The sequence below is a fragment of the Lampetra planeri genome, chromosome 25 (assembly GCF_965212315.1).
Source record: "Lampetra planeri chromosome 25, kcLamPlan1.2.h2, whole genome shotgun sequence".
Classification (NCBI taxonomy): Eukaryota; Metazoa; Chordata; class Hyperoartia; order Petromyzontiformes; family Petromyzontidae; genus Lampetra; species Lampetra planeri.
This window is the reverse complement of record NC_136131.1, coordinates 2,399,714-2,426,857: the sequence shown is the minus strand read 5'-3', so window position 1 is coordinate 2,426,857 and position 27,144 is coordinate 2,399,714. Positions and strand designations below refer to the sequence as shown.

At 48.5% G+C, this 27,144-nt stretch overlaps 1 protein-coding gene across 2 annotated transcripts; it reads left to right on the top strand.

Annotated features, from left to right (window-relative positions):
• Positions 1-25,381, top strand: LOC144727239 (delta(14)-sterol reductase LBR-like). 2 transcript variants are annotated; one of them, XM_078605922.1, is made up of 11 exons: positions 1-50; positions 4,038-4,125; positions 9,390-9,586; positions 11,683-11,737; positions 12,762-12,956; positions 15,573-15,676; positions 16,830-16,949; positions 17,205-17,373; positions 19,034-19,114; positions 20,995-21,117; positions 24,683-25,381. In XM_078605922.1, exons 2-11 carry the CDS (start codon positions 4,074-4,076, stop codon positions 24,841-24,843), a joined length of 1,257 nt encoding a protein of 418 aa, XP_078462048.1. In that variant the 5' UTR covers positions 1-50; positions 4,038-4,073; the 3' UTR covers positions 24,844-25,381. The 2 variants fall into 2 exon arrangements, with proteins under 2 accessions (XP_078462048.1, XP_078462047.1); XM_078605921.1 differs by having other exon boundaries at positions 5-91.
• Positions 25,382-27,144: the final 1,763 nt, after the last annotated feature.

The following is a 27,144-nucleotide window of genomic DNA, read 5'->3' as shown; positions in this document are numbered from 1 at the left end:
AACGGAATCGAATCGTGACATCGTTGTGGATCGTGGACGTTGAATCGCGGGTGAGGGTGTCGCGAACTCGCTTGGTGTGGAACGGTGGCAGGTGCTGCAGAACTACAACATGCGTGTTGTGTGTTAGAACATGCGTGTTGTGTGTTAGAACATGCGTGTTGTGTGTTAGAACATGCGTGTTGTGTGTTAGTGTTAGAACACGCGTGTTGTGTGTTAGTGTTGGAACACGCGTGTTGTATGTTGTGTGTTAGTGTTGGAACACGCGTGTTGTATGTTGTGTGTTAGTGTTAGAACACGCGTGTTGTATGTTGTGTTAGTGTTAGAACACGCGTGTTGTATGTTGTGTGTTAGTGTTAGAACACGCGTGTTGTATGTTGTGTGTTAGTGTTAGAACATGCGTGTTGTATGTTAGTGTTAGAACACGCGTGTTGTGTGTTAGTGTTAGAACATGCGTGTTGTGTGTTAGAACATGCGTGTTGTATGTTAGTGTTAGAACATGCGTGTTGTGTGTTAGTGTTAGAACATGCGTGTTATATGTTAGTGTTAGACCATGTATGTTGTGTGTTAGTGTTAGACCATGTATGTTGTGTGTTAGAACATGCGTGTTGTGTCTTAGTGTTAGAACACGCGTGTTGTGTGTTAGTATTAGAACATGCGTGTTAGTGTTAGAACACGCGTGTTGTGTGTTAGAACATGCGTGTTGTATATTAGTGTTAGAACACGCGTGTTGTATATTAGTGTTAGAACATGCGTGCTGTGTGTTAGAACATGCGTGTTGTGTGTTAGAACATGCGTGTTGTGTGTTAGAACATGCGTGTTGTGTGTTAGTGTTAGAACACGCGTGTTGTGTGTTAGTGTTGGAACACGCGTGTTGTATGTTGTGTGTTAGTGTTAGAACACGCGTGTTGTATGTTGTGTTAGTGTTAGAACACGCGTGTTGTATGTTGTGTGTTAGTGTTAGAACACCCGTGTTGTATGTTGTGTGTTAGTGTTAGAACATGCGTGTTCTATGTTAGTGTTAGAACACGCGTGTTGTGTGTTAGTGTTAGAACATGCGTGTTGTGTGTTAGAACATGCGTGTTGTATGTTAGTGTTAGAACAAGCTTGTTGTTTGTTAGTGTTAGAACATGCGTGTTGTGTGTTAGTGTTAGAACATGCGTGTTGTATGTTAGTGTTAGACCATGTATGTTGTGTGTTAGTGTTACAACATGTATGTTGTGTGTTAGAACATGCGTGTTGTATATTAGTGTTAGAACACGCGTGTTGTATATTAGTGTTAGAACATGCGTGTTGTGTGTTAGAACATGCGTGTTGTGTGTTAGTGTTGGAACATGCGTGTTGTATATTAGTGTTAGAACATGCGTGTTGTGTGTTAGAACACGCGTGTTGTGTGTTAGTATTAGAACATGCGTGTTAGTGTTAGAACACGCGTGTTGTGTGTTAGAACATGCGTGTTGTATATTAGTGTTAGAACACGCGTGTTGTATATTAGTGTTAGAACATGCGTGTTGTGTGTTAGAACATGCGTGTTGTGTGTTAGTGTTGGAACATGCGTGTTGTGTGTTGGAACATGCGTGTTGTGTGTTAGTGTTAGAACACGCGTGTTGTGTGTTAGAACACGCATGTTGTGTGTTGGAACATACGTGTATGTTAGAACGTGCGTGTGTTGGTGCGTGTGTGTTATAAAATGTGTGCTGTGTTAGAACATGCGTGTTAGTGCTTGTGTGTTAGAACATGTGTATTAGCACCAGCGTGTGTGTTCGTGCGCGTGCGTTGGAACATCTTCGCCGGTTAGAAACATTTAGGCTGGCCTGTCTACGATCCATCCTGGGTTTAACCAGGCTAGATTGTGTGAGGAGCTCACAAATCCTTGAAAGATCTGGGCAAAGTCCCATCGGTGAGCTCCTCCGGCAGGCAAGGCTGCGTTGGCTGGGTCATGTAGCCCGCATGCCCAGCCACCGCATGCCGAAACAGCTTTTGTTCGGCCGGATCGAGGGGGCTAAACGGGCGCGGCACGGGCTAGAGAAGAGATGGAGTGATGTGGTACAGGAGGACGTGGAGCTGAGTGGACTTGCCGATGACTGGTACCAGCGGTGTCAAGATCGGCCTCTGTGGAGGAGGCTCGTGAAGGACGCTACTGGGCAGTTGGAGGCAGTCGCCCTCCAACAACAACGGAGGGCGGAGGAGCGACGCTCACAACAACGAGCGGAGCGCCGGGTGGCTAAAGCACAGCAAGTTGGCACAGTAGGGGGCACAGGTGGTGCATCAGCCAGTCATCTCAGTCGACCCGTGACACCTGCTGGGTTTGCCCCGTGACCTGCCAGCGGGCGTTCGACACTTCACGTGGCCTCAACGTGCACCTAGCTTGGCACAAGCGTCGGGGTGACGTCACCGCCATTTAGTGGCGAATGGCGGTTGTGGTTGTTGTGTTCGTACATGTGTGCGAGTGTGTGTGTTAGAGCTTGTGCTGCAGCGTGTGTTGCGGTTCGTGTGTTAGAGCCGAGTGTTGCAGTGTGCGTGCGTGTCATGGACTTGAGTTAGAGCGTTCTCTTCTGGCACGATGTCCGACGTTTCACCCAGCCCCAGGGCCCCGTGGGCTGTGACAGGAGGCGCGCGGACTGTGCTCGCGTCAGAGTGATCGCTGCGATAGCGACGTCAGAGCAAAGTCTAAGGTCAACCTCTGCAGAGAGCCGCGTAAAGAGCAATCCATCTGCACTTGGTGTTCCTAGAAAAAGCCTCATTCTGACAGCTGGGACTTTATGCCCAATCTCACGTGGGCACTACACAGCAAGGGATCTATTTCATTGACCAGATGTTCACGTGCGCTTGTGTTGAGATCCAGCTGCACCCGGGCCTTCTGCGCCAAACAGCAGGGTCACTAGAAACCGCTGCGTAGGTGTTAGCGCTTGTGCCGTACGACGCTGCGTCGTTGTGTTTGCGTGGCTGTAGACGCTGTTCGACGCTGCGTCGCTGTGTTTTCGTGGCTGTAGACGCTGTGCGACGCTGCGTCGTTGTGTTTGCGTGGCTGTAGACGCTGTTCGACGCTGCGTCGTTGTGTTTGCGTGGCTGTACACCAGCCGCGTGTTCGTTCGGGGTCGCGACGTCTCGCTCCGTGTGCCTCAGAGCTTCTTGAACTGGAGTTGCAACCGACAATGCGAAACCACGTCGGGAGAACTGCCCAGCAGTGGCCGTGCTGCGGGGTTTTCCGTGCGCTCTCTCTCACGGTTTGAGGCCGCACGGCAGAGGGTGGCTGCACTGTTGTCACCCAGGCTCTCTAGGCCTCAGCGCTGTTAGTCCACCGCTATCGTTATTGCATCTTGCCCGGCTGCTTGATCTTGGCGCGCCACAGTGGTGAGGAGGTGTTATCTCCCTCGCCTGGTATGCCGGAGGATGGTGGGTTCGATCCCGACCCTGACGACGCGTACATACTTGGAGTTTGCGTGTTCTCTTCTGCTCCCCGTGGTCGCGTGGGTCCTCCGGCTTTTCCCTCGACATTTGAGAATCTACACGCGTTTAGAGTATTTGGCTGCGATAGATTTCCACGTCGTAAGCCACTAAGTTGAGCTTCCATTTGTGGCCAAGTTGCTTCTCAAAAAGATCTATACAGCTCAGTGGGCCTTGCCTAGTAAATGATAAAAAAAATAGTTTAATTATTTACTTTTAAATTTCGATTTGAAGCTTTCGTGACTGCAGGGATTCATCTTCTTGGTTCTTTCGGTAAAGTCACGTAGAAGGGAAATAATAAAATAATAAAAATAAAACATAATAAAATACAATTCTCACGACGTTTCGGCCACGGCTGCTTGCGTTGTGGCCGAAACTTCGTGAGAATTGTATTTTATTATGTTTAATTTTTATTATTTTATTATTTCCCTTCTACGTGACTTTACCGAAAGAACCAAGAAGATTTACTTTAAGATCTGTAAACAATCGTTGGCTTTTGAAATCTGTCCGAGCGCACGGTTATCGGCCAAGAATAATTGTTTTTATAATTTATAACACGAGTATTGCTTGTTTCAATGTGCGTGTGTGTGCAGAGAGAAGTGAAAGACAAGGACCACCAGAGGGACACTATGGGACAGGGGAAGGCCGCGGTGAAGGAGCTGGAGTTTGGGGGCCCGCTAGGTAAGTGACAGCTGTGTGGGGCATTATGGGTGAAAGGGCACGGAAGCCTCACTCTGTTTCTGTGTCTCCACATATAAATACAACTCGCTTTTTAGTCCATTGGCTAATTGGATTTCCCGTCAAAAACGTTATCCATTAGATACAAACGTTATCCAGTGGATAACGTTATCCGGTGGATAACATTTTGTTATCCGTTTGATAATATTTTGGCTTTGACCTTCTGGGAATCATCGGCAGGGTCAGGCCCTGCCCAGCAAATGGCTGGGTGCGTACAAGGGACTAGGCAAGCTTGAAAGCGAGGTGCAAGCGCAGAATTTCGGGAAAGGAAAGAAAGCACACCACGTGGAACCCCCCGCACACTGACGATCCCCACGCAGGTCCGTCACAGAGACCCCCCTTATAGCCTTCATACACTTTGGGGTGGCGCTTTTAACGAGCACCTATGAAGGGCGGCGCGGGGGTGGGTCGCCAGCACCTGCGACAATGTTTACACACCACACCAGATACTCATTTGAGGCCGAGTCGACCTATGGGAGGGCCAGGACTGCTTTAGATAACCGCCACCACCGGTGTTGGCGTGAGCGGGGGAATCGAACTCGGCACGCCGGGTTCGTGGCACAGCGCTCAGCGCTACACCGCCGCCCACACAGTCACCACAGTCACCACAGTCACCACAGTCACCGCCACCCCCACAGTCACCAGTCACGCACACATCCCCACGCGCGGGACAACAGCAGACGCACAAGCGCACCGCACAGGCAACCAAGTGGAGCCACGGTGTACGGCAGGCAGGGTGGCCTACCCTAGCCTCCCGCCCCCCGTCACGCTCTCCACGCACCCACCACGCACCCACCATGCACCCACCACGCTCTCCACGCACCCACCACGCTCTCCACGCACCCACCACGCACCCACCACGCCCTCCACACACCCACCACGCTCTCCACGCACCCACCACGCCCTCCACGCAGCCACCACGCCCTCCACGCACCCACCACGCACCCACCGCGCTCTCCACGCACCCACCGCGCCCTCCACTCACCCACCACGCCCTCCACGCACCCACCGCGCTCTCCACGCACCCACCGCGCCCTCCACTCACCCACCGCGCTCTCCACGCACCCACCGCGCTCTCCACGCACCCACCGCGCCCTCCACGCACCCACCGCGCTCTCCACGCACCCACCGCGCCCTCCACGCACCCACCGCGCCCTCCACGCACCCACCGCGCCCTCCACGCACCCACCACGCACCCACCACGTACCCACCGCGCCCTCCACTCACCCACCGCGCCCTCCACGCACCCACCACGCCCTCCACGCACCCACCACGCACCCACCACGCACCCACCACGCCCTCCACGCACCCACCACGCACCCACCACGCACCCACCACGCTCTCCACGCACCCACCACGCCCTCCACGCACCCACCACGCACCCACCACGCACCCACCGCGCCCTCCACGCACCCACCACGCACCCACCACGCACCCACCACGCTCTCCACGCACCCACCACGCACCCACCACGCCCTCCACGCACCCACCACGCCCTCCACGCACCCACCACGCCCTCTACGCACCCACCACGCTCTCCACGCACCCACCACGCCCTCCACGCACCCACCACGCACCCACCACGCACCCACCGCGCCCTCCACGCACCCACCACGCACCCACCACGCACCCACCACGCTCTCCACGCACCCACCACGCACCCACCACGCCCTCCACGCACCCACCACGCCCTCCACGCACCCACCACGCCCTCCACGCACCCACCACGCTCTCCACGCACCCACCACGCTCTCCACGCACCCACCACGCCCTCCACGCACCCACCACGCTCTCCACGCACCCACCACGCTCTCCACGCACCCACCACGCCCTCCACGCACCCACCACGCTCTCCACTCACCCACCACGCACCCACCACGCCCTCCACGCACCCACCACGCACCCACCACGCCCTCCACTCACCCACCACGCACCCACCACGCCCTCCACGCACCCACCATGCACCCACCACGCTCTCCACTCACCCACCACGCACCCACCACGCTCTCCACGCACCCACCACGCCCTCCACGCACCCACCACGCCGTGGACTTCCCGCTTCAGGCCTGCCGCTCTCTCCCCGACTCTCCCGAGCTCGGCGACTCTCCCCCGCCGTCGCTGCCGCAGGTGGTGACATTGCCGCCACCTCGACGCTGAGCACGCTGTGGCTTTACCACCGCTGGAGTGCAGAGCCCTGCTGAGCTTACCCCCGGCGCTCCCCGGTTTTAACACCAACGTAGACAATGGGTGCCTCATGCCTAGACCCCCTGTCTAGACCCCCTGTCTAGACCCCCTGTCTAGACCCCCTGCCTAGACCCCATGTCTAGACTCCCTGTCTAGACCCCCTGTCTAGACCCCCTGCCTAGACCCTATGTCTAGACCCCCCTGTCTAGACCCCATGTCTAGACCCCCATGTCTAGACCCCCTGTCTAGACCCCATGTCTAGACCCCCTGTCTAGACCCCCTGTCTAGACCCCCTGCCTAGACCCCCTGCCTAGACCCCATGTCTAGACCCCATGTCTAGACCCCCTGTCTAGACCCCCTGTCTAGACCCCCTGCCTAGACCCCATGTCTAGACCCCATGTCTAGACCCCATGTCTAGACCCCCTGTCTAGACCCCATGTCTAGACCCCCTGTCTAGACCCCATGTCTAGACCCCCTGTCTAGACCCCCTGTCTAGACCCAATGTCTAGACCCCATGTCTAGACCCCCTGTCTAGACCCCCTGTCTAGACCCCCTGTCTAGACCCCGTGTCTAGACCCCCTGTCTAGATCCCCTGCCTAGACCCCCTGCCTAGACCCCCTGTCTAGACCCCATGTATAGACCCGACTATGGGGGTGGGCTGGTGGGGTTTGTGTGGCAGCGTTATGCGACGCTTCGGTGCCCGCAAGGAAGCCCCCGAACGAGTACAAAAACACGTGAAGAAATATTGTTCACAAATTTCCAGCAATGAACCACATTGTTACAAATGAAAATATTATCTTTCCGAAAAAAACACACGGCGTAAAATCTGGTAGCGCTACTGCTGGTGTTTGCTACTGAACAGCACCAGGATGTTTTGCTAGCTGACATGCGCATTGGAGGCAAAGATGCACGATAACTTAATTGTGATTATCGTTACCTCTACATCTATTTATTAATCACTGTCACCGTGAGACTCTCTTCCTCTAAACCCAATATACGGGGCAACTGAAATTATTCATATCGTTACATAGCCTAACACATTATTGTTATACGGGGTTAAAACCATCCATAGCTATTTCAGTAAAAGTGAGTCGGGAGAATGGAGGGGGGCCCACAGTCGGATCTTGAAATCGGTCGTTGAGAGACAAACCCAGTGCAAAGACAAAGATGTCCCGTATAGCCTGTAACAGACTGTAGGTGCAAGTGCTGTTAACGAGCACCTATGAAGGCCGGCACGGCACACGAAGGGGGTGGGTGGCCAACACCACGCCCGGCCGCCTTTGTCTCCCCAGTGGCGATGTTCACACACCGCACCAGGTACTCATTTGAGGCTGAGTAAACCTAGCGTAGGCCCAGAACAGGTTCAGATAATCGTCACCGGTGTTAGCCGTGAGCGGGAATCGAACTCGGGTCCCCGGGTTCATAGCGCAGCGCGCTAACCGCTACACTACCGCTCCCCAGTGCACACACACACACAGGCACACAGACACACACACACACTCTGAGCTCAGCCACTTGGCTGTGTCATGCTGCACATTCAGAATTCGTTATTGCACTGCTTCCAGACACTTTAAGGAAATCACGACACGGGACCTACCACACCTACCACATTAGATATACATTGTAAAATCCACGTGCCGCATTTACACTTGCTGGGTGGGTGATGGATATGGCGGTACCCCGGGGTTACCATCGATCCCCGGCTCTCGCACTATGTCCGTGATGCAGTCACTGTTAGTCTGTTGATGGTCAGTGACGCGGCAATCGACTCATCTCGACGGGCTGTACACGATGCACCACCACGGTGCGTACGAGCGTTCAGGGTCTCAGCGCAATCGCCCTCGCTGCGTTTCGACATCGCTGAGTGTGGCACTGATTTCAAATTGATTGGTACCCCAGTCGCGGAGTTAAGTACACCTCTTGAAAAAATAGTGTCCCTGAAATACAATATTTAATTGAGTCGGCCATTTCGTATTATTTGGTACCCCGGGGTAACGCCATAAGGATCATATAACCTATATGACATCGTTTTTATGAGTGATTTATGAGATTATTTAACGATTTTATATCGCTGCCGCCCTTGACCTTTGCATTGTTATTTTGTCCAAATGGATGCAAATCATTAATATTGGTTATCTTCTTTTTGGCCAGTACAGTATTTAGATAATGTGAACAAGACCAACAAGATAACGTTCAATGTTCCAGGTCCACTATAACCGGAATGAGATGGATTCGGTTTTACCGGTGGCAGGATGTACGTTGGTTTCTTGAGCGCTTTGAGCCGGCTTGCCAGGATTGGGCAAGGATCTGGCGCACAAATTGAGACATTTATGTTCATCCACGATATAGGTTTTTTTTGGGGTTAGATCGCGTAAATATAATTGTGTCGTTTAACCCGCCACCACCCGACACGGCCAATTAGCGAGGTTTGTCACGTAAACAGAACGTGGCCAATTCGTCACTAGTACAGCACTAACTGGTGTGTTGGAGAGCAAATTTACAACATTGACAATCTGAGTATGACGTTTCACCAGTAATTACAACCAGCTTCATCAGGCGACAGCCAGAGTTGTGGAGAAATCCTCCTGTTTCGTTCCTTAAACAGAGGGATAGATGTGATGACGTCACTCCCACAACAACCAATTGCATACATTTAAGAAACGATGATTTAAAAAAGTGCAATTAAGAAAACATTAAAGCTTAAAAACTCATCAACGATTCCCATGCTGTTTGGGCACACCATTCCAATATCGAACCGGGATATTGAATCCGAATTAGCATCTTTACACTGGAGCAATCCGACGAGCCACAAAGCTCGTGTTCACAGGGCACGCGGTCAGAGCGTTGCATTTCAAACGCCGGTGGAACCGACTCGTCTCCGAGACTGACAAAGCGCAGGAAACCCGAACCCCGTGCAGAGCACGAACTCGTGACGCCGCGCCCGGCGCTCAACTGGCCGTCAGCCGCCGCCGCCGTCGACGCCGCCGCATCATCCCGCGGTGCCTCTGCCCGTGTCCCCGCAGGCTCCGTGGCGCTGCTGGTGCTGCTGCCGTGCACCACCCTGTACCTCATCCTGCTGTGCGGGTCCCAGGACAGCGGCGTGCTGTCCGTGCCCGCGCTGCCCGGCGGCCTCGGCCGGCTGTGGGATGCGCAGGTGTTCGGCATCTGCGTGGCGTGGATGCTCTTCCAGGCGCTGCTCTACACGCTGCCCGTCGGACATGTGAGTGCCCGACGGGGCCCACACACTCACGCGCCGTTCGGGGGCAGAAACCGCTGCGCCGTCTTTAGTTCCTACCCCCCCAGTGGGTTATCAGCTTGCGTCGAGCGCCGCTGAAAGAGGAGCCGGAGCGAAACGTCGGAACGCCTCCCGTGGCGCGATCTGAAAACGTATCGGAGAGGGAGCGGCACGGCACAACCGCGATGGTCTTAGGCCGTGTTTTTTTTTACTCTCCGTTTCCTTCCCGTTGCTAACGCAGTATTGTTAAATCACATTGCTAGCACTGACCCTTCAACTCTGTAAGCTGCGTCAATTTTCTCCTATCAGTATAGAAACCAGTTTGTAAGGAATGCTGTTCTGCCCAACAACCCACAGGCACAATCGCGGCAGGGGAGCGATGGCTCTAGAAACGCCGATGGTACCTAAGAATGGTGCCAGGTGCAAACGTTTAACCATGTTTCTTCCGTTCCTTTCAATTTTAAAAGGTTACGACTTCTGTTTTATATTTTTTAAGGCCGGTGCCTTGATCGGGGCATTGCCGTGTGCGTGTGTCGTGTGGTCTGCTTCCAAGCTGATTAAGTTGGGTTACAGACGGCATCTCTTCCTGTCGGAATCACTGCGACACACTCTCTCTCGCCTGTATGGAAGAGCGTTACAAAGAAGATGGCATCGTTTCTGAGAACAAATTCATCTCGTGTGGTGTTTCTAGAAGTGTCATTTGAGTGATACACGTAACATTGTTTATGATAATCAAATTCTGGGCAATTGTATGTAAAAGTAACAAAAGTTCACCGTTATTTTGACAATCAAATTAAATACCAAAGCAATATGAGCAGCCCGTTGCAACTGGGAGGATCTCTTGTAAATTGTAAAATCCCGGCGTTCCGTTTGTCCATCAGTCCATCAACTAAATTATGAGAGAGCCTTTCAGAAGGCCTGAATCAACAAGTTAGAGAAAGTGGAGCCCCCCCCCCCCTAAATGTGGGGGTATAAAGTTGATCCAACAGGTTTACAACAATTGTTGACCCACCCCTCCAAATAAAATGTATTTACTTTGTAGGCATAGTTGTATCTACTACCTACTGACTATACACACCTACACACCCTACATACAATAGAGTCAGTAGTATCTACTGACTATACACACCTACACACCCTACATACAATAGAGTCAGTAGTATCTACTGACTATACACACCTACACACCCTACATACAATAGAGTCAGTAGTATCTACTGACTATACACACCTACACACCCTACATACAATAGAGTCTGTAGTATCTACTGACTCTAGACACACCTACACACCCTACATACAATAGAGTCAGTAGTATCTACTGACTCCATACACACCTACACACCCTACATACAATAGAGTCTGTAGTATCTACTGACTCTATACACACCTACACACCCTACATACAATAGAGTCTGTAGTATCTACTACCTACTGACTCTAGACACACCTACACACCCTACATACAATAGAGTCTGTAGTATCTACTGACTCTATACACACCTACACACCCTACATACAATAGAGTCTGTAGTATCTACTGACTCTATACACACCTACACACCCTACATACAATAGAGTCTGTAGTATCTACTACCTACTGACTCTAGACACACCTACACACCCTACATACAATAGAGTCTGTAGTATCTACTGACTCTAGACACACCTACACACCCTACATACAATAGAGTCTGTAGTATCTACTGACTCTATACACACCTACACACCCTACATACAATAGAGTCTGTAGTATCTACTACCTACTGACTCTATACACACCTACACACCCTACATACAATAGAGTCAGTAGTATCCTCTGACTCGTGTACGTAGTGTCTACTGACTCTGGTGATACAAAGTTCACGACAGAGCTAAATAGAAGGAAGGGAAAAAGGCCACGATCGTGAATGTCTCTGAGAAAGGACACGGCACGTGTGTTGATATATCTCCATTATAATGCAACCGCTTATGTAAGCCAGCCCTCGAGGCTAAAATGATTTCGTGGGTACATTCCTTGTGAGCAGAATGCGAGCACATTGCATGGCAATGTTTTAATGTTCATCGTGCATCGTTCACAGGTTGCAGAAGGATTGTCTCTGAAGAATGGGAAGAAGCTTAAATATAAAATAAACGGTAAGTAATTATATATTTTGCAGTACTCGTATAAAACTCGTTGTGTTTATAAAGTAGAACTCCTCTTAACGAGCATCCCTGTTGACGACTAATCACTTAACCACGGGTCTCCATGTAGCCCAATGTGTAATGTATAGTAGTGTATAATGTAGTTTATAGTAGTGTAGTGTATAGTAGTGTATAGTGTAGTGTAGAGTAGTGTATAGTGTAGTGTATAGTGTATAATGTAGTGTAGTGTATAGTAGTGTATAATGTAGTGTATAATGTAATGTAGTGTATAGTAGTGTATAGTGTAGTGTATAGTAGTGTAGTGTATATTAGTGTAGTGTATAATGTAGTGTATAATGTAGTTATAGTGTAGTGTACAGTGTAGTGTATAGTGTAGTTTATAGTAGTGTATAGTGTAGTGTATAATGTAGTGTATAGTAATATAGTGCCTCCATAGCGCTCAATGTGTTCCCTTACCGACCATTCCCTTGTTAACGACGGGCTGTTGTAGGTATAGTAAATATCAATGAACGCTTGATTCACCATGTTTCTTTTAATAGTATGTGTTTATAATGCTATTAGTATCTTTATATAATAATATCCATTGTTAAAATTTTATAAGTCTTTTGGGTTAAAAGGGTAACTTTTGATGCTAACGTAATTAATTAAGCCGTTAACGTGTATTTCCTAAATTCGCTTAATGACCAAATGACTGAACGACGGTTTCGTGGGACCAATTACCGTCGCTCAGAGGGGTTCTGCTGTATCTGTTTATGCGTGGTATGGAGGCTAACGATCCACGCAGTGGCCATTATTTCGAGTAAACTCTCGTAAACTCTGGAGTAAACTAAAGAACAGCCAACTGCGTGAGCCATTTGCCTCAAGAAGGTTCGCCTACGCTATCATTTTCTGTGATGATGGAGTATAATCTTGAAAATGGCGAGGTCTTAGATTCGTGCTATTACACCGCATCCAGCCTTGCGTTCTTTTACTTGAGTGTGTCGGCATTTACGTATTTTGTGTCCTCTCTCATCAGCCTTTCAAGCCTTCATCATTACTCTGGCAACTCTTGGCCTGGCTGTGTATTACGGATTGGACCTTTCGTACATTCATGACCGGCTGCTGCAGTTTGCATTCTCAGCCATACTGATTTCGTTACTGCTCAGCGCTTACCTGTACGCCCGCTCATTGAATAAGCCCGAGTCAGAGCTGGCAACTGCTGGGAATTCAGGTAAGCATATAACTACACGATATGCACACAGCTATTCACGTACAAATTTAATAATAATTGCCGTTTATTTAAGCTAAAAAACTAAACCAAACTTTTGTTCTTGATTTGAAGCTTTCGTGACTGCAGGAATCCATACTCTTTGGTTCTTTCGGTAAAGCCACGTAGGTAGAAAATTCATAGATCATGACGTTTCGATCGCAACACAAGCAATCGTCAATTGCTTGTGTTGCGATCTATTGATAATTGGTTTGTTTACCCTTTTATCTGGCAACAAAACTGACACCTTTTTACAAGGAGTCATGTTTGCATTGACCACAATACCTGAGGTCGGAATGCAAACAAAAAAACACAACTGATAATGTATGCACTGTCCTTGAAATTGATTGGTTCACACCCGAGACAGCTTTTCTTAGAGCCTAGTCTCACATGGTGTTGGACCAGATGACGCTAAAAGGCGTATAACTCAAAGACAATGCATCATCAGAGTATGAGAACTCGGGGTAAGCATTTGTCTACCTACATGACTTTACCGAAAGAGCCAAAGAGTATACAAACTTTTCTTATTTGACCAGATAAGGCCCACTGAGCTATGCAGCTCTTTTTCAGAGTGACCTGGCCACAAATGATAGCTCAACAAAGTGGCTTATCATGTAGAGATGTATTGCAGCCATATACTCTAAACCAGGGGTGGGGAACCTTTTTTCTGCCAAGGGCCATTTGGATATCTATAACATCATTCGTGGGCCATACAAAAATAAACAACTTAAAAATGAGTCCGTTATATTTGGTCAAACTTTTAATTAACTCACCCCTAATGTGATGGCTGGAACTGCTTATCTTTGGCGAGGCGTGTGATGTTAGCTGGTATTGATGATGTCGCTACTCGCAACTGCTTTTCCAGGTTCGCTCCTAGATTCATTGAATTTCGAGTCCCGCCTGCGGTTGCCTTGGCAGGGCCACACCAAATTATTTCGCGGGCCTTGTACGGCCCGCGGGCCAGACGTTCCCCACCCCTGCTCTAAACGGACGTTGATTTTAAATGTGGAGAGAAAAACTTGAGGAACCGGAGAAAAAGTACACGACCACGGAGAGAACACGCAAACTCCAATTATACAGGCATTGTCAGGGTCGGGATCGAACCCACAACCTCCTGTATACCAGGCGAGGTAGTTAACATCTCACCACCGTGATGCCTTTCATGATGAAATCTCAAGGCGCTTGTCGTAAATACAATGACGATGGGACAGTGGGATAGGTAAGAAGTGGCCGAGTTAAAAATAGGAAACGCTTTCTGAAAGAGGAATTAATTTAGGTGGAGCTTAAAGGCCCCAACGGAACCGGACTCCCCCCCGACTGCCCTCGGCAGAGATTCCCCCAATCCAGGTGACACGAACGAGAAGGCCCCAGTCTGCTCATGGTTTCAACTTCAGTTTGGGGGATGCAAAGGAGATCTCCGTTTTGCAAATCTCTCGAACTGGGCTGACCTCAGGGTGGCCCGGTCGCAGATACTTCTCACAAAGAGCCACGCGCTCAAAATGGTTTTCTGCAATCCCTCATGGCTGGCTCGGATTCTGGCTCGGGGTCACCCCCTGTCACCGCGATTTTGAGTTCAGCCCCGCACAAGCCAGAAAGTGGGGAAGTGTCCGTGCTGGAGCAGGTGACATTCGTGAGGTTCACAAATGCCACAGCCTGTGCGCATATACAATGCGCTCGGCACACCCTTCTTGGAATTAGCTCAGAGATAAGATCCATTTCATAAATAACTCGAGTGTTCCCCCAGGCTCTCCATTAGCAACGTATGCATGGCACAGCAATTCACAAATTATTGAATTGCATTGCTGATACTGGGCTGGCCATGAAAAAACAGAATAGGTTTTACCCTTTCTGGCAGTGAAACGGGTGTTAAGGTGTTCAAACACCAAATAGATTCCTTTTGCAAGGAATGAAGTCTGCATTACCAGAAAGGGTAAAACCTTTGCTTATTTGCATGCTTTGATACTGGCAAATAAGGTCCCATGATAAACGAAGCTATGTATTGTTTTTATTTTACCAGGTAAGGCCCACTGAGCGATATTGCTTTTTTTTCAGAAGCGACCTGGCCACAGATGATAGCTCAATGAAGTGGCTTATCACGTGGAAATTTATCGATGCCAAATACTCTAAATGCGCAACGTTGATTCTAAATGTGGAGAGAACAACCGGAGGATCTTGAGAAAAATCCACAAGACCACAGGGAGAGAGACACGCCAACTCCAAATATACAGCAGGCGTCGGGATCGAACGCACGACCTCCTGTATACCAGGCGAGGCAGTTAACATCTCACCACCGCGGCGCCCTAAATATGAATATTTACCTCTACCCCATCTCACACCCATGTATTCAAAACCAATCAGAAAGACTAAACAAGATCGGGCCAGGCGTTCTCCTCGTAGCTTCACGCAGTTTGAAAGAACATTGTGAGCAAGTGTTGGAAGAGAGACAGAGACGATGTCTTTGTGACGATCAGATTCTGCACCAAACAAATATGACTGTACTGTGTTTACAAATGTCTCTGTGTTTCTCAGCACGTGGCTTCATCGACTAATGTGCACGACCTCACGTCGCCTCTTTTGCAGGATTTTTTATTTACGATTTTTTCATGGGTCACGAATTAAATCCACGAATCGGCAGTTTTGACTTCAAATATTTCTGTGAACTTCGCCCAGGACTGATAGGCTGGGTAAGTGTTTTCTCGTCTTAATCGCAGAGTTAAAACAGTGATTTGCGTAAAATAATAACATGTTAAGTAAAAATGTTGACTTGCTTTTTGTTTACTGTTGCTGAGATATTCCTGATGTTTTGGCCAACATGCCTACTTCCTAAAGACACCTGTCCCTGTAAATGAGCTACTGTATATGGTGCTGCTGCAGAATTGTATGTATGTCGACCTTCATTTGCACCATACGTAACCAACCGTGCTGATTGGAACCCCGGGGGAAGGACAATAAACTAAACACAAAAATCAGTTCTAAAGCAATGAGTTTTCAACCTAGATGATGATTTACAAGTGCATAGCTCCCAGTGACTTCCTAATATCGGATGGAAGAGCATTCCAGACTGGCCGCAGAAGCGCATCTGCAAGCGCGCATCTGAAGGCTTGTGTTGCCTCCGAAACGTCGTGATTTTTATTATATTTTTATTTTACTTTTATTAATTTTTATTTTTTACTTACGTGACTTTACCGAAAAAACCTAAGAATATAAAACTCAACACATTCTGTAATAACACCGCAATGTCATAATCCATCTGCTGTGAACAAGGGCTATTGGCTGAAACGTTGCCTATACGTTATTTGAACTAGTCGTGGGCTTCCCCTAGCTCTATTCAGCTTCAAATGAGTACCTTGTATGGTGTGTAAACATCAGTAATGGGGAGACAAAGACGGTCGGCCGTGGTGTTGGCCGCCAACGCCCTCTCATGTGCCATGCCGGTCTTCACAGGTGCTGCTCGCTAACAGCACGTGCCCCAACAGTCTGTTACAGGCTGAACGGGGTCATCTTCCTCGCTGTTAAATTTCGATTTAAAGCTTTCGTGACTGCAGGGATTCATCTTCTTGGTTCTTTCGGTAAAGTCACGTAGAAGGGAAGTAATAAAATAATACAAATAAAACATAATAAAATAATTCTCACGACGTTTCGGCCACAACGCAAGCAGCTGTCCTCAGGTGAAGACCAGGTCTGTCGGGGAGACAGCGTCTGAGAATTATTTTATTATGTTTTATTGTTATTATTTAATTATTTCCCTTCTACGTGACTTTACCGAAAGAACCAAGAAGATTCCTCGCTGTTGTTTATCTTTTCTGTTTAAGCAGCCACCTTCTCTTCTGTTTGCAGATGGTCATTAACCTGGCCATGCTACACAAGGAAATTCAACAGGGCACTGGCCCTTCACTGCCACTCATACTCGTCATCATATTTCAGTTCATATACGTAGCGGATGCTTTATGGAATGAGGTGAGAATATTTAAATGTTGATTGCATTTTTTTTTGGTACTCATTTTATTGACATTAAACTTGAGTCGGTTCCAGCCGGAATTCGAATTTGTGAACTTTGAGACGGCGAGTCTCGCACAAAGTTGCCACCCAGCCGGATTAAAAACCTGCGCAATGTTTTATTCTTTATAATTTAGCGGGATAAAAATAAAGCCAAGGCAAGTGTCGTTGAATTGCGAGGGGTGCTTAACAACCACGGGTGTCCGTACCTCTCAGGAGTGCATCCTGACCACGATGGACATCGTGCACGATGGATTTGGCTTCATGCTCGTGTGTGGAGATTTAGCCTGGGTGCCGTTCGTCTATAGCCTGCAGGCCAACTACCTCGTCAGCCACCCTCAGAGCATCAGCTACGCCTCGGCCGCTCTCATTTGTGTCGTGAAGGGTAAGTGTCGCCGTGGCTTTATTTGCAACCAGTTTGCCTCTCGGTTTGTTGCTGTTGTCAACAAGAACCAGGTGCTGCTGAGTAGAGTAGACATCTATCATTATCCTGCTGCTCTGAGTGATTCTGGCTGTAGTCGTGAAGCTGCCGCACCCCCTAATGCTACTGGCCCTGCCCACTACTACCACTGCTGCCCCCCCCTGCCCCACTTCCACAACCCTCACCATCACTTACTTTGCGTGGGAAGGGGTGGGGGGGAGGGTGAAGAAGGGGTGGAGCCTACAGAGGAAGGGGAGGGGCCTAAAGGGGAAGGGATGGGGTCCACAGGTTGAACTTCACTGTTGATTTGTAGGTCACGGAAACATGGCATTGGTTATGTGCAAGATGCTTTAATGCCGTAGGTGCGGCCACAGGCGAACAAGTCCCCTCTGTCTTCTTGGTTCTTTCGGTAAAGTCACGTAGAATGGAAATAATAAAATAATAAAAATAAAACATAATAAAATACATTCTCACGACGTTTCGTCCCCTCTGTTAAGAAGCACACCTTGTTAGCAATGTATACTGGGAACACAAAAAATACGATAATTGAATTGGAATATCCAGACAGAGATCATGGGTCGGCAACCCACGGCTCCGGAGTTGCATGCGGCTCTTTGAGGACCACTTCGTGGCTCCAGGCACCTGTAATTGCAAAGTACAAAAAAAAACCCTCATTGTTTTTGATAAACGGTGAACGTCTAAAAGGTCAAAAATGACTTGTAATGACTTGTAATGGAGCATTACAAATCTTCGCCCGTGTGCTGTTCTTCAAATTGTGATTATAAAATATGGTTTCACGTTATTAAGTACCATCTCGAAATTTACGTGCATTGCGCCTCTCGAAATGTTTGGTTGTTTTTTTACCAAATTCGAAGAAATTGTCTCTTCTTGTTGTTTTGGTTGCCGAGCCCTGAGACGGATGGAAGTGAAGGAGTGAGGCCCAGTCGCATTCCCTTGTCCGTGAAGTTTCATCTGTCCCGTTCATTATTCACTTGTTTTTACAAGAAGCTCTAGCAGATGGAAAATAGCAGAAACACAAACTGCAGTTAATGTTAGGAGTTGACACGGAGGTAGTGGAATACACTTAAGAGGACACAAACACCAGGCAAGTTGGAATTAATGACAATGGAAAAATTGCACAGAGGGGGAAATAGTGTATTCAAATCAAAATTACATCCTGGGATGACACAGATAATTAGGAACATCTCCAAAGTGGCCTTCGATACCACAAAGAGAATAATACACTTTTATTACGTTAGTTTAACATTAAATGGAGTAGCAAGGAGAAGAAAAACGACATTTTAGATGTGACGTTATATATAAATAAGTTCCCCGTGTTACACACAAGGAAGTTCAAAGAAGAGTAATGGAGGTAAACACCTCTTTGCTCACAAGAATCAATCGGATAACTCACATTGCACCTGTGCGCCAGACTCACACGATGCTTATAACCTTCTATCTTCAGTGTCAATTCATTTCATGTTCTTCTCCGTTCGAGACTCATTCACTACGCATTTCTTTACTCTTCTGTCCTAAACCGGAATGCAAACGCCGCGTTATACCAGCACACTGCCTGCCGCGCATACGTCTGTGTCTCCTTGTCAACCTGCCGTGGTCGTTTCAGGTGTTGGCTACGTCATTTTCCGGGGAGCGAACTCGCAGAAAAATGCCTTCCGGAGGAACCCTAACGACCACGCCGTCTCACGTAAGCGGTTTTATCGGTCGAGCCTTTTCACGAGCGCCCACTGGCGGTTCTTAGACTGTTGTTGGTAAACTAGCAAGTCAAATCAAGATTGTCTCTAGAGACATTTGTTTTCTTTCTAGATTTGCTGGATTTGAAAACTCATTTCTTGAGAACTGCTTTTTAATTTTAGTCTGTTGTCCTTCCCCCGCACCTATCTAATAGTGCGGTTGACTACGTACGTTAAGAACGAAGTTCAACATCCATACATGCTAATTCTGAAAGTTACAAATCAGCAACCGATTCCAGTAGAACCACGATACCCCGCTGATCTCACCAAGGAGCGTAAATTATCAAGAAAACTCCGCTCATCCTCTCAGCGGCGGCTTGTGGCTGGCCATCGAACAAAGACAATGGCCACTGCATCGCCCACTTTCAGATGCGCTCCTGCGGCCGTCTGGAACGCTCTTCCTTACGAAACGAGGAAGCCACTCGGAGCTATGTACTGTTAAATCATCATCTAGATTGAAAACGCATTTCTTTCAAACTGCTTATAGTGTTGCGTTTGTAGTCCTTGCCCCGCACCTATTGAGTAGCACGGTTGGCTATGTACGGTGCAAAAGAAGTTCAACATACTGAACATAAATACATGATAATTCTGAAAGTTAAAAATCAGCAACCGATTCAAGTAGAATTTGAGCGACGAAACGCACCAATTGGCACGCGCGAACGTACAGACCACATGGCGCGTACTGCTCTGATTGACCAGCAGCTGCCTAAGTCACCGCGTGTTGCACATGTGGGTTCACTCTCCAACACACAGCCGGTTAGTGCTGTGCTAGTCACGAATTCGCACGTTCTGTTTACGTGACAAACCTTACTAATTGACTGCGTCGAGTGGTGGCGGCGTTTTACAAAACATTTCAACTAATAGGGTTTTTCCCCTTTTTTCTGGCAACAAAACTGACACCTTTTGCAAGGAATCATGCTTACATTAACCACAATACTTGCAGTCAAATGCAAACAAAAACGATACTCTGATAATGTATGCATTGTTTTTCAAACTGATTGGTCCACACCAGAGACAGCTTTTTTTAGAGCCTAGTCTCATATGGTGTTCGACCAGATGACGCCAAAAGGCGCACTAACATTTCAACTTACGCGATCTCACCCAAAAACCTTTATTATGGACAGGAAAGACAGGCCACAGTAGCAGTGCGGTTGTGGCCATGCCAACCCAAACCATGGACCACCTAGTAAACCCTCTGTAGTCTGCGCTGCTTAAACGGAGGAGGAGGAGGAACAGCCAACAGCACGAACTCTCTCCTGAAGCCCGATCTCACCGAAAAGGAAAACCTCTTATGGATAAGACATCCTTGTCGGCCACAAATGCCCTTCGGCAGGGGCTCTCCAGAGCTCTTATTAGTTGGAGGGGTCCTTCACGACTGGACATCTGTGATGAAGAGCTTTATAGCTAATCGGATTCCTCCAGCAGAAGGAAAGAGTCTGGTAAAAATTCTGATGAGTAGCGGCAGGAACAAGGAAATTTCAGGGATGCACCTTGACAGTTTCAACAGCTGTCACATAATAGAGACTGGTGCACCATCCTTAGGAATGTGGAATTTCCACTTGCGAGCTCGGGGGGGACGGGGGGGGGGCAGCAGAGGTCGCAAACGGGTTTTGATTCCTTACCCGGCCGCACCAGGGTCGCAAACGGCTACCTGTACCCGACCGGGTACAGGTAGCCGGGTATCGGGTAGGGTACGGGTATCGGGTACCCGATTGCGACTTCTGGGGGGCAGTCAGTATTGATGTGCACCGCCGTGTTGCTGGTTTGAGCGAGGGGTCGTGGCAACGCGACCGTTTCACCCCCCACCTCACCTCTGTTCGCTTCTGCGCTTCAGACCTGAAGAGCATCCCCACGGCAAGTGGCAAGCGGCTGCTCGTGTCGGGCTGGTGGGGCCTCGTCAGGCACCCCAACTACCTGGGAGACCTCGTCATGGCCCTGTCCTGGTCGCTGCCGTGCGGTCAGTAGCTTCGCCCTCCGCTTACACTTCTGCTGTTTCATGGACCGTTCTCCCCCAGCGCGGCTTGTCATGACACGCGAATGGGATAGTAATGCGACGGTGAATCTAATTGGGGAGCGCATTATTTTTTCACAACGCGGACGCGAATTGGATCCGCAACGCGATCGAGTGGATGGGAAACTAAGTCGAGAGAGTAGGAATGCTGCTGGATGCTGAACGCGGTGTTCTTCAGGAGTGCAGCTGCTCCTGCCGCATTATAGGAGAGCGGACGGTAATTTACCCCCACTCTTACGTACAGCGTCGCTACCACTCGCCACGCTTACTTACACGGCACAGCGGCACAGCGGTTCGAATCCAGCGGCCGCCCTGGGTACTACTGCTGCAGTGCGTAACAACCGTAATCGTGCCACCATGCGCCGTGCGCCGTCTGTTTCGCAGTGAACGTTGCGAGTTCCCCCCAGGCGCCCCCCAGGCGCCCGCCTCCCCCTCTGGAAACTTGTCAAAATTAGGAAGGTGCCTTCTGAAAATGGGCAGATGTACAAGACGTTTAGTTATCAATTGTGTTTTTGTTTGTTATTATTATTGAATGCTTTTACACGTGACTGTCGTACAATTAGAGCACCAGATACGCAAGAAAGATAAACGCGTGTGTTTGTCATTGTTACGTGAGCGAACGTCAGCCCACGTAGCCACAGAGCCACGTGACAGCCTCCTCTTGCTCCAACACGTGCACACACCTGTCAACCCACACGGTTTAGCCGTATTCGTGAACAGGGCAATTGAGTTGTCAGGTCCATATGGCGTACAGCCGTTTCAATACGGGCAACATTAGTTTTGTCTATTTGTGTTGTGTTTCTCCCTTGTGATGGGACTTTATGGGATGAACGTTGAGATTTATGAGGGCACGGGGTGACCAATAAGGTCTGAGTTGGTCTGTACTAAGGTAGGCACTGACAAGGGGTTGACAGCTATGCTAGTGTATGTGTAGTGAGTCCAACTGAGTTGTTGAGCTTCTTGTAGCACGTGCCCGTCCATTGCCCCAGATTGCCCTTTGGCCTCCGCAGGCTCCTGGGGATGTTGTGGACCCACGTAACAAAGTGAGAAGAGCCTGTGACAAGATCGCAGATCCCTAGCGGATCGAGCTGGGCCTGGATAGTGGGGTGCCACTGGCGGGGTGGGGCACGTGCCACCCCCCCCCCCCCCCCAATGATCTGATCGAAATCCCTAATTTCGATCGGATCATTGGGGTTTATTAGTAATAAATCAGCATTTTGTGACCCCCACTGCCGCTGTGTAGCATATTGTTACGTGCCAGGGACTCTATGAGATGATAGGACAATAGTCCGAGTCCATAATTGGCAATAAGTAAGTTATAAGTGACTCAGAATTGTGCGCAGTTGCGTGTAAAGGACACGACTTCCCTGAAGGCAAACACCTTCAGCGAGCGCGATGCCGATCACACAACGTGGTTCGAATTCGACCCTCGATCGATGGCTGCTCCATCGCCGCACACGCGTCGAATAAAAAGCAAGGGACAACTCCTTACTTCCTAACAACTCCTCTATCAAATTTCGATTTAAAGCATTCAGATGCTGTCTTTCCGACAGACCTGTTCTTCACCTGAGGACGGCTGCTTGTGTTGTGGCCACACACAAGAATAGAATGTTGATGTTTCGTAGTCAACTTTCATACTGCAGAAGTCTTGTCCCCCAGCTGATTAGCAAATATTGCGAATCACTGGGCGCCACAGTGGCTAGGAGATGTTGACTACCTCGCCTGGTATGCAGGAGGTCGTGGATTCGATCCCGACCCTGACGCCTGCTGCTGTATATTTGGAGTTTGCGTGTCTCACTCTTTGTGGTCGCATGGATTTTTCTCCGGGTCCTACGGTTTTTCCCTCCACATTTAGAATCAACGTCACGCGTTTAGAGTATTTAGCTGCAATACATGTCCACGCGATAAGCCACTTCGTTGAGCTGTCAGTTGTAGCCAGGTCGCTTCTGAAAAAGAGCTGCATAGCTCAGTGGGGCCTTACCTGCTAAAGTAAAAATAGTTTAGTTTAAATAGGACTTACTTATATTGAAAATGGGATTTAGTGGTAATGTGTTGAAATTTATTATTTAAAATCAATATGGGCTTAGTTTTTACTTTACATTATCTGTCATTCCTCACAGCCAGTTGCCCATGAGGAACATTTTAGTTTTTGTTTACTACACCACTGTCAGATGAAGTAGTTCGATTAGAAGTGTAATCACGTTTAGTTCCTTTATCAGCAGTTAAATAAATGTAAGTCTAAATTTCGATTTAAAGCATTTGTGACTGCAGGGATTCATCTTCTTGGTTCTTTCGGTAAAGTCACGTAGAAGGGAAATAATAAAATTAAAACAATAAAATAATTCTCACGACGTTTCGGCCACAACGCAAGCAGCCGTCCTCAGGTGAAGAACAGGTCTGTCGGAAAGACAGTAAGTCTGCTTTGAAAACCCATCCCTTCAAATTGCCCTTATTCTCTCTAGTTTGGTCAGATGCCCTGGTTCTGTTTTTGTTTGCTGCTTTCCATGCACAGTATTAGTGTAACACGTAATCTTGAGGAATAGTTCCAAATCACGCGCCCATCGCTGCGCTGCCTCAAAACCAAAACGAACAAACACGAGACACAAACTGAAGTGAAGCGTTGAACTCGCAGGAGGCTTTCGTGACTAATTATTTTTTGGGTTAGGTCACGTAAATATAAATGTGGCGTTAAACCCGCCACCACCACCACCCGACATAGCCAATTAGCAGAGGTGTGGACTCGAGTCATGTGACTTGGACTCGAGTCAGACTCGAGTCATGAATTTGATGACTTGCGACTCGACTTGGACTTGCATAACAATGACTTTGTCCCACCTATGAGATGTGGACTCGAGTCATGTGACTTGGACTCGAGTCAGACTCGAGTCATGAATTTGATGACTTGCGACTCGACTTGGACTTGCATAACAATGACTTTGTCCCACCTCTGCCAATTAGTAAGGTTCGTCACGTATACAAAACGTGCCGATTCGTTACGAGTACAGCACTAACCGGTTGTGTGTTGGAGAGTAAACCCACCCCACAATATTCACAATTCGAGTACCGTGAAGTTCCGTTGGTAATTACAACCAACCTGATGAGGCTCTATTCTGGATGATATTGGCTCACGAAAGGCCGACGTGTTAAACGCCCGTGGATACTTTTTGGTTCTTTCGGTAAAGTCACGTAGGGTATAACATGAAACAAATCACGACGTTTCGGGCGCAACACAAGCGTCCATCATCAGGTGGGAAAGCATGTTCTGCTGCTGAGGCAGACTGTGGATGTCTATAACCGCCAATGGGACAAATGGGAAAGGCGATGTGCATGTGAATTGGCACGTTCTGTTTACGTGACAAACCCTACTAGTTGGCTATGTGGGGTGGTGGCGGCGGGTTTAATGACACATTTTTATTTACACGATCTAACCCAAAAAAAAAACTATTATGGATTAAGTGCATCGCTCTGTGGAACGGCATCCGTAACCCATTTGTGTTTTCTTCTCTTACAGGCTTTTCTCACATCCTGCCCTACTTCTACGTACTCTACTTCCTGGGTCTGCTGGTCCACCGCGAGGCTCGGGATGCCAACCAGTGTGGCAAGAAGTACGGAGCTGCGTGGGAAGATTATTGCAACCGCGTGAAATATCGCATCTTCCCATACATTTATTGACGACTCGTTTGTGTGGTCTCTCAGTAACGTCCGTGGAATCGCACGTGTTGTAATAAATTCTACCTGATTGGTTTTTACAAAAAAATATGTATGGTAACTTTAGCCTGTGCGACAGGGCCTCGGTTATTTTTGTTAATGTCCAAATCGGGTTTATTTTTTTCCCCGGAAACAATAGCAGTGGATGCTTACAGTTTACACACACGGTCCATTTGCTACTGCGAGGCTTTACATGACCTCCATTTGAGGAGCTTCAGTCTCCTGTCTTAACGCTCGTCACATATCTTGAAAGGTGAAAACTACTGAATGAAGGAATCTACTCGTCGCTTGCTGCGAAACCTAAGCAGCGTTGTATTAGGCAGTTCGTCAGGCTGCTTACTGATGTTTTAGTAAATTCACAACTTACTTGCTTCTGCTCTTGAGCATTAATTTATTCCTTTTGGAGAACACTACTTTTCTGCTGGCCGAGGTTTCTCGGCGATGTTACTGTTTTTGTAGTTCCTCCCTGTTCAACTTTTGAATAAACCAAATTTTCAATCTCTCACTTGCCACAGGACTTAAAAAAAATAGTTCCTTAAGGGAAGAGAAAAATAATAATACATTTGTTGAGCATTCTAAGAAAGATATTTACAAAAAAAAATTGCTGGGAGGAGATTGGAATACGTGGAGGATCTTTGGGTTTGATTGCAGATTTTTAAACACGTACGATTCATAAATATAAATTGGGTTTTATTGCATAAGTATAAAGCCAAATGGTGTGGTATATCCTCCACCTGACACAGCCAAACAAGTGTATATCACGTGAACACCACGTGCCAACTGATGTTGATTTCGGCAAACCGGTACATCCGAAAAACAGTCCACGCCAAAGCTGAGCATCAGATTTGATGTTTCGCTATAAAATACACGCACAGCGCATTACAGCTCCGTTTGAGGAGAAGGGCCTATAGGAGTCTACGGCGTGCCATGGCATTCTGGGTAAATAGGAGAAGCACAGCTGGTGGCGGTTTGCGTGGTGAGTCTCAGACTTGCGAGCGTTGAATGTGTGGACGTGTCCTCGGCAGGAGTATTTTTTTTCACCGATCTTCATCGCCATGCTCATCGCTCCCTACGTACGCTTGTTGAACTTCTTTTGCATCGTACATAGCCAACCGTGCTAATCAGAGCTGCGGGGAAGGACAGCAAACACAAAAAGCACCTCTAATGATATTAGCTTTCAATCTAGATTTAAAAGCGCCTAGCTCCGGTGACTTCCTAATACTGGAAGAGCGTTCCATACGGCCACAGAAGTGCATCTGGAAGCGCGCGATGCGGTGGCCACAATCTTTGTTCGATGGCCAGCCACAAGCCGCTGCTGCTGAGAGGATGAGCGGAGTTCGCGTGGTGATGGTTTATGCTCCTTGACGAGATTGGCAAGTTATTGTGGCTTATTTGTGGCAAGCACTTTGTGTGTAACGGGTGCTACTGGGTAGCATCAACTTAACGGTCAATGGCAGTGACGTTCACAACCGCCACGTGTGCGTTTCTCGAGCCCAGTGGCTCTCAAACTTTGGTCGATGCAAACATTTCCACGGACCACCACCCAGACCCCCCCCATCCCCCTGGTGACAAAACGTATTCACTTCTCTAAATACTGCACAAGTAATACGAGATGATTCATGATACCGGAACATTTTTGTTTAAACGCAGCTATAATGTTTTATTTTTATGGGTGGGGAGGGGGGCATTTAGAGCGTAGGGGTAGGGGTAGTTGAATCATGGTAGTTTATCTAACTTAATTTTTTAAAATTAAATATAAGTGAAATATTAATGTCCGAAACAAAAGGTTTGAGCATTGTCATTATTTCCGGATCAAGCTGCGTTTGTAGCACACCTGGAGGACCGGTGCGGACCGCTTGGTGGTACCGGGGACCCACAGTGATACCCACAGTGAGACCCACCGTGAAACCTACAGAGAGACCCACAGTGAGACCCACAGTGAGACCCACAGTGAGACCCACCCTGAGACCCACAGTGAGACCCACAGTGAGACCCACAGTGAGACCCACCCTGAGACCCACAGTGAGACCCACAGTGAGACCCACAGTGAGACCCACAGTGAGACCCACTGTGAGACCCACCGTGAGACCCACAGTGAGACCCACCCTGAGACGCACCCTGAGACCCACAGTGAGACCCACCCTGAGACCCACAGTGAGACCCACAGAGAGACCCACAGTGAGACTCACAGAGAGACCCACCGTGAGACCCACAGTGAGACTCACAGAGAGACCCACAGTGAGACCCACAGTGAGACCCACCCTG